The following is a 19,523-nucleotide window of genomic DNA, read 5'->3' on the forward strand; positions in this document are numbered from 1 at the left end:
GCTGTGAGGTCTTATATCGACAGGTGTGCGCCTTTCCAAATCAAGTCCTCTCAGTTTAATTACACACAGCTGGACTCCAATGAAGGAGTAGAACCATCTCAAGGAAGATCACAAGAAAATGGACAGCATGTGAATTAAATATGAGAGTCTGAGCAAAGGGTCTGAATACATATGACCATGTAATATTTCAGGTTTTTCTTGTTTAATACATTTGCAAAACTTTCTACATTTTTGTGTTTTATTCTGTCAGGATGGGGGATGGTGTGCAGACTGTACATTAATGAGAAAAAAAAATGAACTTTTTTGAATTTACCAAATGGCTGCAATGAAACAGAGTGAAAAATTTAAAGGGGTCTGAATACTTTCTGTATCCACTGTATGTCTTTCTCATCTATCTTTTATCTATCTATCCATCTATCCCTCTATCTTTATAGCTGCTTCCATTTTTTTTGCAGTCTGCAAAAAAAAAACGGAAGGCAAACGGACCGTATACGGAATGGAACAGATACGTATGTCATACGGATGCATCCGAGGAAAAACAGGACCGTTTTTTGTGGACTGAAAAACGAGACAGTCACATGAATGTAGCCTAATTGTGTCTAGGCCCTTTGATTCATGTCATCATGGTTCAGCAACGTCTTTGTCTCCTTATTTGAAACTATTTTTAGCTAGGCAGTATAGGATCTAGGTCACACCAGCCTACCCAGGTTCAGGTTTGATAAATTTTGTATTCTATATAGCATTTGATTATCTCTAAATTCTACTAACCTGTTGCCTTTGCTGGGTACTCATTGTTAACATATTAACACATTGTGGTCCATATTACCAGCTGCGCAATTTGGCACATGCATCACATTAGCCTCGCTTTTGGTATTATTTTTTTTTGCTATTATGCTGTTACCATGTTTGTTTGATTTATCCATGCTAATCTGTTTCGCATGTGTTATCTGATTGAATCGTTTGGCCTTTCCATCCACACTTAAGAAGTGCTACTGATAAGTCTTTGGCTTTGTGATCTTTTTTTTGTTTCTATGGTAACGAATGTTATATCACATGAAAGCCTTATGTGTCTAATATATGTTTTCAAAATGATGTGTTTGTTGCTTATGGCAACAGTGTTCTACGCACGCGGGAAAACAACATGGCGGAGTCTAATGCGATATTCACAGCAACTGAGAGCAGAGGAGGGATAAAATTCTTGTTTCTGCAAGGAAAGTCCACGAAGGATATTCATGGTGATATATCGCAGATATTGGGGATCATTGCCCTTCATATTCCACAGTTAAGAACTGGGTTGCCAAATTTAAAACGGGCCACTTTAGCACCAATGATGAGGAACGTCCTGGACGACCGAGAGTGGTTGGTATACCCGAGATCGTCGATGCTGTCCACAACCTCATACTGGAGAATGGACGAATTTCAGCTAAAGCAATAGCAGACATCATGGGGATTTCCCGTGAACGTGTTTGTGTCATTATCCATGAACATTTGGACATGAGGAAGAGATCTGCAAAGTGGGTTTCCAAATGTCTGACAACAGACCAGAGAAGCCTGCGACTTCTTGATCCATTTTCAGCGTTTCTGGACTGATAAGGACTTCCTGGATTGACTGGTCACTATGGATGAGACCTGGATATATTTATATGGCCCTGAAAACAAGGTGCAGTCAAAAGAGTGGAGGCACAGTGGTTCTCCTCGTCCAAAGAAGTTCAGGGTGCAAAAAGCAGCCACTAAGTTGATGGTGTCTGTGTTCTGGGATAAGGAGGGCGTACTGATAGTGGACTACCTTCAAAAGGGTTCCACCATCAATGCAAGGTATTACATTGAACTTTTGGACTGATTGAAGGCAGCTCTGAAGGCCAAAAGGTGTGGCAAGCTGTCCAAAGGAATCTTGTTCCTGGAAGACAACGCCTACACTCACACTGCACAAGTGACCACGGCAAAACTGGCAGAGCTGGGCTTCCAGCTGGTGACCACCCACCTTATTCACCAGATCTAGCTCCCTCCGACTATCATTTATTTCCAAACCTGAAGAAACACCTCAATGGTACCAAATTTCACAACATTTCTGATGCCATGGCTGCTATGGATGCCTGGTTTGTGTTTTCCCAGTTTCTGTTACTAAGTACTCTCACTCACTCTTCATCTTCCACCGGGACACTGGAGCTGGAGCTTTTCTTCTCTTTCATTGTTTTCCAGTAATCGTTCAGCTTCGCTCCTATAGCAGTCAGCGTAAGTCTGAAAGAGTTTGGCAAAGATTTATAACACATATAGGAAAACATTAGAAAATTATATATATATATATATATAAAAAAAGATGGAATACTGATAACATAGGCTTGAAAAGGAATAATAATAAATGGGGCTTTTTGTGTGATTTTTTTAACTGTTGATATTGTTTAACAGTTTACAAAACACTATATAAATAAAGTATCAGAAACGTTGCAATTTTACAATTCCCATTAGGCCTGATACTAGTCTCACACTTAGTGTTCAGATGACTTTTCAGCAGTTTCATAATCATGCAGGATTACAGTGACTGATACCACCTCTATATACAGTAGCTATACAGGACAGGATCCACCATTCATAATAGGCGATATCACAGCTCACCTCCTCCTCCTGTGCAATGTCTGATAACACCTCTATATACAGTAGATACCATAAGATTCATCATTCACAATAGGCTATAATCACAGCTCACCTCCTCCTCCTTCTGTACAATGACTAATAACTCATTATACAGTAGATAACATAGGATTCACCATTCAATAGGTGATGTCACAGCTCACCTTCTCCCCCTCCTGTATAGTAATAACCTCCTGCTGATAAAACACTGATTTTATTAAAATGACAACATGTGCTATGATTCAGGGACCGGGGAGGATCAAATAATGCAGAATCCCCAAAAGGTATCAGAGTGGCTGGAAACTTAACGAACTGCAGACCTAATCCTGACACACAACTAACAGTAGCCGTAGGATGAGCCTACGATGACCTGGACGCCTCAACAAAGATCTAAATAATCTCACAGATAAAAATATAAGAAAGCTAATCTGCCTCGGAGTAGTCCCCAAAGATAGATAGATAGCCCCCCACATGTAAAGGCTACGGTGATATAGAAAAACACAATACAAAGCCAGAAAGGACAGATTTCAGTAAAGGTGAGGCCCAACTATCTTTATAGAAAAGGATAGGAAAGAGCAACTGTCTGCAGCCGTATACCAGCAGTACTGATATGGAAAATTCCTGAGGTTACTAAACCTCTCCCCCACTGTGCCAGCACTCAGATGTTACTGGGATCCAAAAAACACTAATACAGATGAGGGACTGAATTAATACCAAGCATGACAAAACACAAATCTTGCAGAATCATGGAGCTAAGTATACAGACACTACCTGCAGGGAATGATCCCATTCCACCACGAACTCCACACAGACAAATTAGGAATCATGCATAATATCAAAGCAGAACAACAACAAAAGGTGGTAAACAAACAGCAGAGGTACAAGACCACTTATCTGAGAGGAGTTCTGGAAGTGAGCAGAGCTGGTTAAAGAATGTCCTTAACACACAGGAGCAATTGACCACCGGCAAGTTGTGGCGCCCCTGACCTGGTCAGGCACCACTGAGTACTGCACCCATGCTGGGGACAGTACAATACAGGTAATCCAGAAGGCTGACCGGGGTGTGGAACACAGGCGCATAGTGATCAGGTCTCACACATGTACCCATGAGAGGACCCCTGGGGATCCCAGGAGGGGGAAAAGCCTTGACCTTCACTGGAATAGTGGAGGGGGCCAAAAGCCTCCATCTCCTCTCAAGGGGTGTGGTAAGAGAGTCTGGTTGCTAGGTGGCGTAGGCAAGAACAGGAGAGGAGGGGCAGTGAGTCAGTTAGAGCAGAACTCCATAGGGCTCAGTGAGGAGCAGACCTGTGGGGCTGTTGCTGTCTAACAGCGCCCGCGCAGTGGCTACTGACGGGGGAGAACGGTCAACTAGGAGTGCTACCCGAAATCCATCTTCAGCTAAAGAAAGGGCACGGAGTGGGAAGTAAGGAGACTGCTAGAGAGTACCAGGCCCAAACGGGCGGCAGATCCCGAAGCGGAGATAGATCCAGCTTTCTTTTGCTAAACCTGCCGGTGTGGGGCTCTCAAAGCCCACGCCACAACACCACAAAAAGCCGCAGCCACGTAGCCACAGTTAGGGCCCATAGCTCACAGGAGGCAAGAAGCTGGAGTGATCTGGCCCAGGCGACAAGCACACGGCAAACGAAGGGGAGTGAGGCTTCAGCAACTTCCCTGGGTGACCCCCATAGGGACTCAAAGTCGGGGTCACCCCAAACCACCAAGGGCTAAGGAAGGCGAGTTGGTAGTCACCCTCACAAGTCAGCCTGAAGGACACCTGGTTCCCGCCTGGTTCATCCCAGCTACGCCCGGGTTACTCACCCTGCCACCTGAAGTGAGTAAAAACCCTGAAAGACATTCTGCCTGTGTGGAGTTATTCTGCGCCTTGTGGTACTACGCACCTACACAGGGCCCTGGGGCTTGCCTCACTCTCAGGAGGCTATTCCAACTAACTGCACTCACCATCAGCCCCAGGCGTCCCTCAACCTGCAGTGGCGGTCCCCACTGACCGCAATACTGAGAGTGGCGTCACGACAAGAAGAAGATCTCCTACCTGTGACCAGATCCAGCTGAGTGGAGTCCCTGAAGGTAATGCACCGACACAGCGTTAGCGGGGCTTCACATCTGGCGTCACGAACAGGATAAGGACTAGACCTGTTCAGACAGGTGACCATGTGCCTGGGCGGTCCGCTTGAAAAATTGGAAGCGCCGCCATATTGCCACCATGAAAAGCGCGCTGAAAAACAACAGCAGCCCGCGCTGGGAGAAGTTACCGCCCACGAAGAGGTGTGGCTACCCAGAGATCCCCTGCAGAGTTCTGACCTCGCTTGTGAAGAGAGCGGAAGCGTCCAGAGACGTCGGGACAGAAAGGGAGCCACAAGCCTGCTGTTGGGAGAGGAGCTGCTGAAAGAGGCAGAGCGGAAACTGAACAGCTTGCTACTAGAGGCAACGGCGAGTCCACAGCTGGAGAGTCGTGCAGAAGAGGGCGCAGAAGAAATGGCGTCTGACCGCAGAAATCCAGAACCGGGCTCCGCTGCCTGGTGGTATCGGGAGCTGGCCCAGTTCTGCGACCGACTGGAGACCCGGGTCGTGGAGCAGATCCGAGAAGAACGCATGGAACTTCTGGAGATGGCTGCCGCGGTTCAGGCCTATGAGAGGGGAACCGCACGACGAGTGCCAGACCGGACGGCGACGACTCAGACCCCGATGCTGCCACCGATGGGTGAGTCCAGTATTACCCCTGCCGGCCCGGATGCCCCGACCCCTGCTGCCACGCCCGCGGTCCCTGAAGAGGCGCCCGGCGCGGCGACGCTGAGCCAGGCCGCAGCCACTCCAGGTGCGGCCCGCCAAGCCCAGGCCGCCGCAGCGATGCCCTGCTCGGCCCGCAAAGAACCGGCTGCCACCGCGACCCTCATCCATGCCGCGGGTGTGACGCTGACCCAGGCCGCCGCCATGCTAGGCCCGGCCCGCCGAGACCCCACCGCAGCAGCAACGCTCGTCCGCGCCGCAAGTGAGGTGCTGAACCAGGCCGCAGCCACGCCAGGTGCGGCCCGCCAAGCTCCGATCGCTGCAGCGACGCCCAGCCCAGCCTGCACCGATCCCATCGCGACAGCGACGCCGATCCAGGCCGCCGCCATGCAGGGCGCGGCCCGCCAAGACCAGGCCGCCGCCATGCCAGGCGCGGCCCGCCAAGACCAGGCCGCCGCCATGTCAGGCGCGGCCCGCCAAGACCAGGCCGCCGCCATGTCAGGCGCGGCCCGCCAAGATAAGATTGCATCACCATTTACCCCGGCCTGCAAGGCCAGAGCAGACACCGCTCCCCAGTCCAAGGAGGTCCCTGCTAGGAAGCCCACGCTGGGGGAGGACCCCGAATACTGGAAGCTGAAGGCTGACCTGGAGGCTCAATTCCCACAAGAGTTGGTGGACCAGTATTTGCTTCCTCCGCACACCCCCAAGAGGATTCCGGCAACCCCTGCAGCAACCACGCCAAAGAGTCCCCCGCCTGGGCCTGCTGAAGAAAGTCCATCCCCAGCACTACCACCAAAGGAGTGCTCAGAAGAACTAAGGGGGAGGGGAGGCCAGGAAGCTGAGGAGCTAACTCAGGAGCCACCAGCAGTGGATCCATGCCCAGAGCCGGAGATGTTGCCCTATTCCCGCTGGGATGAAGAAGACCTGACACCGTCTGCGGAAGAAGATTTACCCAAAAGCCTCACCTGGGAGCTGGTAAGCTGTACCTCGCAGAATCCAGTCCGCAAGACACGGCGCCGTAGCAGAACCCAGTCTTTCCCTGCACCGCCATCCCCAGAGCAGAGAGAAGTCACGGCCAGAGACCTAGAAGAAAAACGGTCCCTAAGAAGAGCCAAAGCCCAGGCCAGAGGACCCCTTTGCAGAGGAGTAGTGGAAGACTTTAACTTGAAAAGCGGATACGGCTTTATTGTGGCACCAGGTATGAAAGAGGGCATTGTCGTTAATAGGAGGGATGTGAGAGCCCACTTGCCCAGAGGACACCCTGGCAGAAACTTAAAGATGGGAGACACAGTGCAGTTCACCATGCACCAAGGAGAAAGAGGCTGGTATGCCCTAGATGTAGCACCATGTCCCAAAGAAGAAGAGAGGAAAGACAGCGATAAAGAAAGAAAAGACCAAGGACCTACTGACGAGACTACCACAGATGAAGAAAGAGGTCAAGGAAGCAACAGGTGCCGCAGCCCTACAGGCCCAAGCCCTGGTGAAGAGGAGTCTGCATAAGTTAAAGTAAAGCAAGTTTGACAAGTTTTGAAAAGTTTGTTTTGCAACGTTAAAGTTTAAGTATGTGCCCACATAAACTGATGTGAGAAATGAACCTTAAGGCTATGAACTGGCTATAGCCACAAACTCTCGCAGTGTAAATAGTTACACCAGAGGGCACCACCACCACCAGAGTCAGCCTGTTTAGGGGCTTGGCTCGTCTGCAACCAGGAGGAGCCCGTCCGTATATAGGGCCTTGGCTCACCTGCGACCAGAGAGCATGCCTGTTTATGGGGCCTGGCTCTCCACCACAAAGAGGGTACCTGGTCAGCACCAACTGTGGAGGCCGCCTCTACATCCTGCCAGAAGAGGCTGAAGGCGCGGATCCACCAGGCCAGGTATACCCTGAAACCACCAGCCCATGAAAGCCGCCTCTACATCCTGCCAGAAGTGGCTGAAGTCGCGGCCAACGTGAAAGGGTTTTGGGTGGGTTAACGGACTTGTGGGTGGAGGGTGGTGATGTATGGTACCTGGTGCTTTTAAAAATGTTTTACATGTTTTAATGTTTTATGCATTTTAAAATGTTGTCTTGCAGCCCGAGGACGTGCTGGTGATAACTAAGGGGGAATGTGGCGCCCCTGACCTGGTCAGGCACCACTGAGTACTGCACCCATGCTGGGGACAGTACAATACAGGTAATCCAGAAGGCTGACCGGGGTGTGGAACACAGGCGCATAGTGATCAGGTCTCACACATGTACCCATGAGAGGACCCCTGGGGATCCCAGGAGGGGGAAAAGCCTTGACCTTCACTGGAATAGTGGAGGGGGCCAAAAGCCTCCATCTCCTCTCAAGGGGTGTGGTAAGAGAGTCTGGTTGCTAGGTGGCGTAGGCAAGAACAGGAGAGGAGGGGCAGTGAGTCAGTTAGAGCAGAACTCCATAGGGCTCAGTGAGGAGCAGACCTGTGGGGCTGTTGCTGTCTAACAGCGCCCGCGCAGTGGCTACTGACGGGGGAGAACGGTCAACTAGGAGTGCTACCCGAAATCCATCTTCAGCTAAAGAAAGGGCACGGAGTGGGAAGTAAGGAGACTGCTAGAGAGTACCAGGCCCAAACGGGCGGCAGATCCCGAAGCGGAGATAGATCCAGCTTTCTTTTGCTAAACCTGTCGGTGTGGGGCTCTCAAAGCCCACGCCACAACACCACAAAAAGCCGCAGCCACGTAGCCACAGTTAGGGCCCATAGCTCACAGGAGGCAAGAAGCTGGAGTGATCTGGCCCAGGCGACAAGCACACGGCAAACGAAGGGGAGTGAGGCTTCAGCAACTTCCCTGGGTGACCCCCATAGGGACTCAAAGTCGGGGTCACCCCAAACCACCAAGGGCTAAGGAAGGCGAGTTGGTAGTCACCCTCACAAGTCAGCCTGAAGGACACCTGGTTCCCGCCTGGTTCATCCCAGCTACGCCCGGGTTACTCACCCTGCCACCTGAAGTGAGTAAAAACCCTGAAAGACATTCTGCCTGTGTGGAGTTATTCTGCGCCTTGTGGTACTACGCACCTACACAGGGCCCTGGGGCTTGCCTCACTCTCAGGAGGCTATTCCAACTAACTGCACTCACCATCAGCCCCAGGCGTCCCTCAAACTGCAGTGGCGGTCCCCACTGACCGCAATACTGAGAGTGGCGTCACGACAAGAAGAAGATCTCCTACCTGTGACCAGATCCAGCTGAGTGGAGTCCCTGAAGGTAATGCACCGACACAGCGTTAGCGGAGCTTCACAAAGTAACAAGAGAAAGCTACTAAGTTAAATAGCCCAATCTGACCCTTATTGCCAGTCCTCTGCAGGTGTGTCGCTTCCATTCCACACATTAACTGCACCGCCAGCACTGACCACAAGAGGGAGCCCCAAACTGGAAAACGTATTCACAACAAACATATAGCATAAAAAGTAACACATTGCTGGAATCAGGGTCTCAGCCCCTACATCATTATACTCTAAGAATTCATATCCAAAAGCTGCTGACACGCACCCTTTAACAGCAGTTGAAGCTATTAAACTCTTAAGTGTCACTGCCATTACCTGACAGCGACATTTACAGAAGCACTCCTATTATTTTATTTTTTTTTGCCTAAACCTTTGTAAATGTTAATGTGATCTCCACAAGATCAGTGATTGTTTTGTCTTGTTGGTCTACTAGGCGTTGCTCCCACCTAGCCAGAATCCTACTCCACACTGATGAGGGTCAACACCCCAAAACAGCCGTCTGTGGATGGATACCTGGCCTTGGTATTTCCCTTGTCATATCTTTAAACTCATCAAAGAGTTAAATATTGACTAAAAGGGCCACTTAATATGGTGGTTATGGTGGTCTCCTAAAAAGAGCCAACTCTTGGCTGGGTCCTTCCCAGAGGGATATCTGGCTATTTCTGTGTCGAGATTCCTAACAGAGGCTCCACGGACCTTTTTTGATTTACATACTTCCCAGGTGGCAATGCACCTAGGATTTCACTATTTTGAGCGCCTTTGTTGGCTGTCGGCAGTGTTTTCTCTGGCTGGTCTCCCCGAGATCAGTGATTGTTTTGTCTTAGGTGCTCGGGTTCGGCATATTGTGGATCGGATAGACAGATTGTTGGGTGGGGCTGAGGAAAACCCAGCGGTCATGGTGCACATTGGTACTAATGACAAAGTTAGAGGCAGGTGGAAGGTCCTTAAAAATGATTGCAGGGAACTAGGAGAGAAGCTAAAGTCCAGGACCTCCAAGGTGGTGTTTTCAGAAATACTACCGGTGCCACGAGCGTCACTAGAAAGACAGGGGCATCTTAGGGAGATAAATACTTGGCTTAGAAATTTGTGCAGGAATGAAGGGTTCCGGTTCATGGAGAACTGGGCTGACTTTTCAGTCAGCTACAGGCTCTACGGTAGGGACGGGCTGCACCTCAATGGGGAGGGTGCAGCTGTACTGGGGGAGAAAATGGTCAGACAGATGGAGGAGCTTTTAAACTTGGATCTGGGGGGAAGGAGGATAGTGGAGCAAATAAGGGGATAGATAGAGCAGATAGAGACAGTGAAATGGTAGGGGTCAATGAAGGATTAGGGGGGCTGGGACATACAAGGAACGTAGGGAGGCTAGGAGCAATAAATCTGTTAATAGTATTAACTGTCTACTGGCAAATGCAAGAAGTCTTGCAAACAAAATGAATGAATTGGAGACTCTTATGTCAACCATGGATTATGATGTGGTGGGCATTACGGAAACCTGACTGGATGAAAGCCATGACTGGGTGACAAACTTAGAATGTTATACTACATTCAGGAAGGACAGGAAAGACAAAAGAGGTGGTGGGGTGTGTATATTTATCAAATCTAACCTAAAACCTGTGTTGAATGATGACATTGGGGGATCTGCAGCAATGTAGAGTCAGTATGGGTAAATGTACATGGGGTGGGGAATAATGGAAAAATGCTAATTGGAGTTTGCTTTAAACCTCCTAACATACCTGAACAAATAGAGGGTGAAATGCTGGAACAAATTGAAAGGCAGCTAATAATAATAATAATAATCAGGTTCTTATTATGGGGGATATCAACTATCCAGACATTCAGTGGGACATAGAATCTTCTGGTTCTGCTAAAAGCTGTAAGTTCTTATCTACCATTCAAGACCATTTCCTCTCTCAGATGGTAGGTGAACCGACCAGGGGAGATAATTTGCTAGATCTAGTGCTGTCAAATAGACCGGATACAATTTCAGATCTACAGGTCCAAGAGCACTTGGGCAATAGCGATCATAATATGGTAAGCTTCAAAGTAATATTCAATAGAACATTTAAAAGAGGAAATGCTAAAACCTGGAATTTTAGGAAAGCTGATTTCAACAAATTAAGGGAAGAGCTTAAATGTGTAGATTGGGATAATGTCATGGTAACTGGAGATACTGAACATAAATGGGGTAAGTTTAAGGATATACTGCTAGAGTCCTGTAAAAAACTTATACCCTCTGGTAATAAAATATCCAGGAATAAAAATAAATCACTATGGATAAATATAACTGTATAAAGTATAATAAAACAAAAACAAAGGGCGTTTAAAAACTTAAAGGCTGAGAATACAGAAATAGCATTTCAGAAGTATAAAGATATCAATAGGAAATGCAAAAAAGAAATCAAGCAAGCAAAATTAGCTACTGAAAAAAAATCGTCAAGGACATTAAAATAAATCCCAAAATCTTTTATAAATACATTAATGCAAAAGGGAAAATAAAGGATAGTATCGTCCCATTAAAATATAAAAACAAGTTACTTATAGAGAACAAACAAAAGACTGAGATATTAAACAGGCACTTTCATCAGTGTTCATCAAGGAGCAGATTGTTCCAGGAATCATTCAACAAGTGAAAAATCAAAGTTCACCATCCGATATAATTAATTTAACACAAGAAGAAGTACGCCTACATCTGAGTAAATTAAACATTGACAAATCCCCCAGGCCAGATGGCATTCATCCACGAATATTGAGGGAATTGAGCTCCGTAATTGACAAACCACTGTATCTCATCTTTTTAGACTCGCTTGTAACAGGGTTGGTGCCTCAGTATTGGAGGATTGCTGATGTGGTACCGATATTTAAGAAAGGTAAGAGGGTGGATCCAGGCAACTACCGTCCAGTAAGCCTGACATCAGTAGTATGCAAGGTTTTTAAGGGAATTTTAAGGGATGACATGCAAAAATATATTGCAGAAAATAATATAATAACTGACAGCATGGATTCATGAGAGATAAGTCATGTATAACCAATCTGTTGGCGTTCTATGAGGGGGTAAGTGCTAATCTGGATATTGGTAATGCAGCTGATGTGATTTATTTGGACTTTGCAAAGGCATTTGATACTGTACCACATAATAGCCTTATACTTAAACTCCAGAAGCAAGGACTAAGGGAAACTATATGCAACTGGGTAAGGAATTGGCTAAAAGATAGGAAACAAAGAGTAGTCATAAATGGTACATTCTCTAAATGGGCTATAGTCAGCAGTGGGGTGCCGCAGGGATCTGTGCTAGGACCAATTCTTTTTAATCTCTTTATTAATGACCTTGTGGATGGAATTGATAGTATGACACCAAACTATGTAGGATATTAGAAACTGACCTTGATAATACAATATTACAAAAAGATCTGGATAAGATGTCAGAATGGGCAGACACTTGGCAAATGAGATTTAATGTTGATAAATGTAAAGTAATGCATCTAGGACGGAATAATCCTATAGCTGCGTATACATTAAATGGAAGTAAACTAGGGAGTACAGAACAGGAGAAGGACTTGGGTATTCTCATTACAAATAAGCTGAGCAGCAGCACTCAATGTCAAGCAGCAGCTGCAAAAGCAAACAAGATTTTAGGGTGTATAAAAAGAGAGATTAGATCCCGGGATCCCAACGTATTGTTACCCCTCTATAAATCACTTGTAAGGCCACATCTGGAATATGGGATCCAGTTTTGGGCTCCGCATTTTAAGAAGGACATACAGAAGTTAGAATCGGTTTAAAGGCGGCTAACAAGACTACTACAAGGAATGGAGGCCTCCCATATGATGACAGGTTGAAAAAGTTAGATATGTTTAGCTTAGAAAAAAGACGTCTCAGAGGAGATCTCATTTATATGTATAAATACATGTGTGGTCAATATAAAGGACTGGCGCATGACTTATTTCTTCCAAAGACAGTACTAAGGACCAGGGGGCATACACTGCGAATGGAAGAAAAGCGATTCCGGCAGCTAAATAGGAAAGGGTTCTTTACAGTTGAAGCAGTCAGACTGTGGAATACCGACCACAAGAGGTAGTAATGGCCGACACTATAACAGCTTTAGAAAAAGGGCTGGATGATTTCCTCAGTATACACAACATTGTTGGTTATAAGTGACTTAGGGATAAAATGTAGAATTGGTGGAGGAAAGTTGTACTAGATGGACTTAGGTCTCTTTTCAACTTAGGTAACTATGTAACTATGTAACATGAGATCCCGAATGGCCTCAAAGGGGGGTGCCAAAAAGAAGTAATGGGTTCACCTGGGCCCTGTAAATAGTTAAATAATGCTGCATAGTAAAATGTATTGAAATCGACATCTGGGCCACTGGACTAGGTGTGGCCAGAACTACCTTGTATACAGTCAGCACCTGTTGTGCTTCCTAACAGAATTAAGACGACCACAGGACCCCAAAACCTCTTGCGCATGCAGAAGTAATGAAGAGTGGTCTGGAACGCTCTGAAGCACACCCAGAGCCTATGTTGCGGGTTTGAGGCAGATCCCCCATATTGCTTGTCTTCTTCAAATTTGCTGCACTTTGGCAGAGCAATGCAATATGCAAGAAAGTCAGTGTTTTATTGTATTCTGTGGTACCAAAGTATGACAATTTTATAGTGCAAAAAAATGTATTCATTTTAGTGTAGATGATGTAAAGGTTTGTAACGTTCAAGAAAGTGTGCCTCCCATAAGGGGAAGAAATGTTAATGTTTTACAGCATCACAAAATTTTGCAGTCATAACTATTGTATTGTTCTCTTTCCAGCCCACAGACGTGCTGGGATTCACTGTGGGGGAGTGTGGTGCCCCTGAGGCTACAGTCGCCACAGGGTACTGCACCTCAGCTGAGGTGCGGTATTCATCCCGTGTACGGAAGAGGTCATTGCCGGCAAACACCACAATCCACACAAAACACAGTTAGTCGTCCTCCCACCGGGACTGGGTTAGGGTAGGGTCATGGGGACAGCCATCATAAAGGATGAAACCTCCTTCCCACTAGTTCAGCAACCCGGGAGGTTAAGCATCTTCAGGGGGTAAGGCGACACACACGCACACACTTAGAGTGAGAAAACGGACAAGGAAGGGGACAGACGCAAACAAGATTGGAAGGCGTGTTGCTGAGGGGAGAGCTGCACCATAGCTCCCTCAGGACCGAGCGCACAAAGCAGGGTGCGGAACCGTAGGCTGTGTGGGTACTGCACATCCCACCAGCAGAATCCACCGGGTGGAGGATTTCAAGTCTTCTGGCCCACATACAGTGCCTGGGGCACGGCAGCATACTAAAGCTGGGAGCCGTGACTCAAAGTGCAACACTAGTAAGGGGCTTGCGCTGCCTGCCATACAGGACAGGGAAAGAGCCCATACTAGGGTCCCAGAGTAGCTTCAAGCTGCAGGGACTCACTCATCACAGTGCAAGTAGGAAGAATGCACAGAAAGAAACACCAGTTCTGACCTCCGAACTATCTGGAATCGTCTGGAGCCTTAGGCTATGTGCACACGCTGCGTTTTTTTGACGCTGCGTTTTTGTGCGTTTTGTGCCGCTAAAAACGCACAAAAACGCACCCGCAGCAAAAAAACACGGCAAAAAACGCATGCGTTTTTACCGCGATTTGGTGCGTTTTTGGCTGCGTTTTGCTGCATTTTTGATTTCGCCGTTTTTCCAATGCATTGCATGGGGGGAAAACGAAGAAAAACACAGGAAAGAATTGACATGTCCATTTTTTTTTAGGCTCAAAAACGCAGCTAAAAAAAAAAAAAGTTGTGTGCGGACAGTAAAAATGAAAACTCATAGACTTTGCTGGGGAAGCAAAGTTATGCAGTTTTGAGGTAAAAAACGCACCCGAAAAACGTGCAAAAACGCAGCGAAAAACGCACTGTGTGCAAATAGCCTAAGATAGCGGAGTCCAGCACTCCAGAGGCAGTGATACTTTAGTGAGTACAGGACTTTGATTGCAACCCCTGTTTCGTCCAATCCTTCTCGTGCGCTAGCTGCCCGGCAGCAGGAGACTACTACTCCCATCATCCCTGGGGCCTAAGCTCTGCCTGTGGAGAGCTGCACCAACCAAGCTGCTGAAGTCCCAAAAGTGCACCAAGAGAAAGGATTCTACATGATGTCAACCGAGGAACTTTGGTTCCAACTGAAGATACACAGAACTGCTTCCTAAGCTTGCCGCTATCTCTTCTCAGAGGGTGCATGCCAAAAGCAGGGTGCTACTAAACTGGGATAATTGGCGTTGGAAACCCTGAAGTCACAAAGACTCTAATCCCTGGCGGTAAGCGGAAGGGTCACATTCTGTTGCTTGTACCATTTTGTGTCTTGCTGGGAATGTACTATATTTTTTTGCATTTGGTGAACCAATAAAGTCTTACATATGTGTGGTTCACTCAGCCTGTGTTGGCTGAGTAGTGTTTTGCCCACGGGGAAGGAGTGCGAGCTTTAGTGGGATGAGCCCTGGTCCGTGCAGTCTTTATAAGGTCAGTTAGGACAAAGGACAAGAGCACCCACTGACTCTCGTGTTTCCACAGCCCGCAGTCCTTCCCCGTGGGCAGAACACTACTCAGTCAACACAGGATGAGGGAACCACACATTGGTAAGAATTTATTGGTTCACCACAAGGCAAAAACATACTGTATAGTACATTCCCAGAAAGAACACAAGATGGTACAAGCAATAGAGTCTCTCCCTTACGCTGGCTCAGCAGGGATTAGAATCTTCATGACATTGGGGCCTCCAGGTCAACTATCTCAGCCAGCAGAACCCCACTTTTGGAGGGCACCCAATGAGAGGAGATAGCGGCAAGCTTAGGAAGACTGAGCACAGCAAGGTATGGAGCCAGGTGGCAGAGTTGGACCAACCTGTTTTCTTCAAGCAAATTTGTGTGCTCAGCATTGAACATTGAAGCTGTACTGTGATCCTCCAGCTAAAACTGGCTTAAGCCCTATAGAAAGAACATAGTGACAGGAGCAAGACCCTTTGTTACGGTTGCTGCGAGCACTGGAGACTTTGTCCAGATTTCTTGCTACTGCACATGTGCGAGCGCTGGAGACTAAGTCCAGATTTCTTGCTACTGCACATGTGCGAGCGCTGGAGACTAAGTCCAGATTTCTTGCTACTGCACATGTGCGAGCGCCGGAGACTAAGTCCAATCTTGGAGCCATTGCACATGTGCGGGTGACATCATCGCTGACACGAGGTCACATGTCTCTGACACCTTCTATGCCGATTGGTCGCTGGTCATGTGCTTGTGACGTCTTGCTCGGTGATAGGCCAGCATGATGTCACTCCTGTCGTTCTGGCAGCGGATTGGCTCTGGTGTCCTCCATCTTGGATGAGGCACAGAGTCTATATAAGACCCTGATACACGCCGCATGGTGCTCAGTCCTCTTGGTTCATGCATATGAGTAGACGCTCTGTGCGCGTTCCTCTAGGCATTCCTCTGTCTATGCTAGGTGAGCGCTACCGGCAGGGTAGCGTTCTTATACCTTACAGCTTCGGCTGCTGTCCGTATCCTTACCTCTTAGGGGAGCGGACATAGGCAGGTGCCTGAGGCACATGGTCTGGCTGGGCCTTGTGATTCTACTCGTAGGTGGACGTTGCCGCTAGGGTAACGTTCCTTATACTGCGTCTGGCAGTTGTTCGTATCCTCGCACACTAGGGGAGCGAACAGAGGTAGGAGCTTTGTGCGGCTTACGCTGCTGTTCGTCTCTTTTGCACCACTAGAAGAGCGGACCTAGGTAGGTGCAATTTCGCACACATTGCCTTTGTCTCTGTGATTATTAACAGAGATCATTCCACACACCCTCCAAGTAAGGGAGGAATTGCTTTACTTACTTATTAGATTCTTCTGTGAGTTAACAGAGGTATTGCACTCTGCCATAGTCTGCAGCAAAGTCTTTGCACGGTGGACCCTGACTGTCTGATACTCCTTTCAGTTATTATCAGACAGCCCCCCGTAACATTAGGACTGAGCCTAGGGTCTGGCAGTTATGGCAGAATATCAGCAGTTACACCGTTACATACAAGTACTTGAGTCACGGCTCAAGAGTATAGAGGATAAACCTCAGACCATGGTGACATCTGCACATGATCCTCAACTTGCTCTGCCAAACAGATATTCTGGCGATGCCAGATCATGTCGTGGTTTCATTAGTCAGTGTCAGATACACCTAGAGGTCAACTCTTCTCGCTTCTCTACGGAGAGGTCCAGAGTAGGCTTTATCATCTCCTTACTTCAGGACAAAGCCTTAGAATGGGCGACTCCCCTATGGGAGCGCTCTGATGTGGTTACTCTGAGACATCAAGACTTTCTTGATGCTCTTAAGGCGGTATTCATGGGTCCGCAGGTTACCCATGATGCGGCCCTGAGACTGTTAGATCTATCTCAGGGTTCGTTATCCACTAGTTCTTATGCCATTGCTTTTAGAACTCTGGTGGCAGAACTAGATTGGCCAGAGAAGGTGTTGATTCCTATCTTCTGGAGAGGGTTGGCAGGCTATGTCAAGGATGCCCTTGCTACTCGTGAGGTCCCTGCTTCTCTGGAGGACTTGATCACAGTAGCAACGAGGATCGATGTACGCCATAAGGAACGTAGACTCGAGGTCTCTTCCTCACGCCCTAAGCATCGGGCTATTCCAGTTGTTGAGGGTCCACTACCATCTTCCTCAGCATCTGAAACATCTCCCACTCCTATGGAGTTAGGTCATACGTCCTCCAGACTACGCAAGTCTTGTCCTCCTATATGTTATGTATGTCGTCAGGCTGGGCACTATGCCAACAAGTGTCCTAGTCGTCAGGGAAACTTCCTGGCCTAGTAACCATTAGAGGGGGGTTACTAGAGACGTCTTCTGCACCCTCTAAGTGTTGTATCCCAGGTCAGCTCTCGTTACCTGAGAATACATGGCCTATTATGGCTTTTGTGGATTCCGGAGCTGACGGGATTTTTGTGTCCTCAGGATTTGTAAAGGGACACAATATTCCCTCTATCATGTTAGAGGCGCCTATTCCTGTCCGTGTTGTTAATGGAACTATGTTGTCTGACTCCATTACATTGAGGACAGTTCCCTTGCGCCTTTCCCTGTCTCAGGGTCACATAGAGGAGATTTCTTTTCTTGTTTTGCCTGAGGGTATAGACGACGTCCTTCTGGGTCTTCCATGGCTTCGGACTCATGCTCCTCACATTGACTGGGAGTCTGACAGCATTATTAGTTGGGGTTCGAAATGTCAGTCCCGATGTCTTCCCTTACCACCTAAGGTCGTTGCGGTTGCATCAACTGATCTCTCTCCCATACCTACACCCTATTTGGATTTCGCTGACGTGTTCTCCAAACAGGGTGCTGAGGTTCTTCCACCCCATAGGCCGTATGACTGTGCCATAGACCTTATCCCAGGTTCGGTTCCACCTAAAGGCAGGGTTTACCCCTGTCGATACCTGAGACGGAGGCCATGTCGACCTATATAAGAAAGAGTTTAGAGAAGGGGTTCATTCGTAAGTCTGTCTCTCCCGCGGGAGCTGGGTTTTTCTTTGTTCGGAAGAAAGAGGGTGATTTGCGTCCCTGCATAGATTACAGGGGTCTCAACGCAATCACAATAAAGAACAAATACCCATTACCTTTAATTTCGGAGCTCTTTGACAGACTGAGAGGAGCTCAAGTTTTTACGAAGTTGGATCTGCGGGGTGCGTATAACTTGGTACGAATTCGAAAGGGTGACGAATGGAAGACCGCTTTTAACACCCGAGACGGTCACTATGAATACCTCGTCATGCCTTTTGGGTTATGTAATGCACCCGTAGTATTTCAGGACTTCGTAAACGATGTGTTCAGGGATTTACTGTTATCCTCAGTAGTGGTGTATCTGGACGACATCCTGATTTTTTCTCCTGATCTGGAGACTCATCGTCAGGATGTCGTTCGTGTCCTTTCCCGTTTAAGGGAGCACTCATTGTTTGCTAAACTCGAGAAATGTGTAGTCGAGCAGTCCTCATTGCCTTTTTTGGGTTACATTATCTCACAAGAGGGTCTGGCTATGGATCCTGCGAAGCTCTCTGCTGTCCTGCAATGGTCCGAACCTCATTCCTTGAAGGCGGTGCAACGCTTCTTAGGATTCATAAATTATTACAGGCAGTTCATACCCCATTTTTCTACTTTGGTGGCCCCTTTGGTGGCCTTGACTAAGAAAGGTGCTAATCCCAAAGCCTGGTCTACTGAGACATCTCAGGCTTTTGAGGCAGTAAAAAGACACTTTTCAACTGCTCCCGTTCTTCAAAGACCCGATGAGAATAAGCCCTTCCTCTTAGAGGTTGATGCCTCTTCAGTGGGTGCTGGTGCGGTCTTGTATCAAAAGAACGGTGCAGGTAGAAAAAGGCCGTGTTTCTTCTTTGCTAAAACCTTTTCACCGGCAGAGAGAAACTATACCATTGGGGATAGGGAACTGCTCGCCTTGAGATTAGCCTTGGAGGAGTGGCGTCACTTGCTGGAAGGAGCGAAACATCCTTTCCAGGTCTATACAGACCATAAGAATCTGACGTACTTACAAACCGCTCAGCGCCTGAATCCTCGCCAAGCCCGCTGGTCCTTGTTTTTCTCCCGCTTTCACTTCTCCATCAACTATCTGTCTGGGAGTAAGAATAACAAGGCAGACACCCTGTCTCGCTCTATGCTTTCTACCCAGGAAGAGATTGACGAACCTCGTCTTATCCTTCCCTCCAGGGTTTTTCATACGCTCTCCCCTGTGACGTTAGATAAAAATCCCACCGGGCAAGACCTTTGTTCCGCCTGATCGACAGAATGATATACTGTCATGGGCCCACACCTCAAAGGTGGGTGGGCATTTTGGTATTAGGCGGACACGAGAGTTACTGGAGAGGTGGTATTGGT

The 19,523-nt window shown here is 47.7% G+C and overlaps 1 protein-coding gene across 1 annotated transcript in view; it reads right to left on the bottom strand.

The window, feature by feature from the left end:
• LOC142282112 (MORC family CW-type zinc finger protein 3-like) overlaps positions 1-19,523 on the bottom strand; it is a 360,015-nt gene that overhangs the window by 90,348 nt on the left and 250,144 nt on the right. The window contains exon 10 of the mRNA XM_075332939.1: positions 2,140-2,238. Coding sequence (XP_075189054.1) covers positions 2,140-2,238 — 99 coding nt within the window. The remainder of the gene's footprint in view (positions 1-2,139; positions 2,239-19,523) is intronic.

Source organism: Anomaloglossus baeobatrachus, chromosome 2 (genome assembly GCF_048569485.1).
Source record: "Anomaloglossus baeobatrachus isolate aAnoBae1 chromosome 2, aAnoBae1.hap1, whole genome shotgun sequence".
In the NCBI taxonomy this organism is placed as follows: domain Eukaryota; kingdom Metazoa; phylum Chordata; class Amphibia; order Anura; family Aromobatidae; genus Anomaloglossus; species Anomaloglossus baeobatrachus.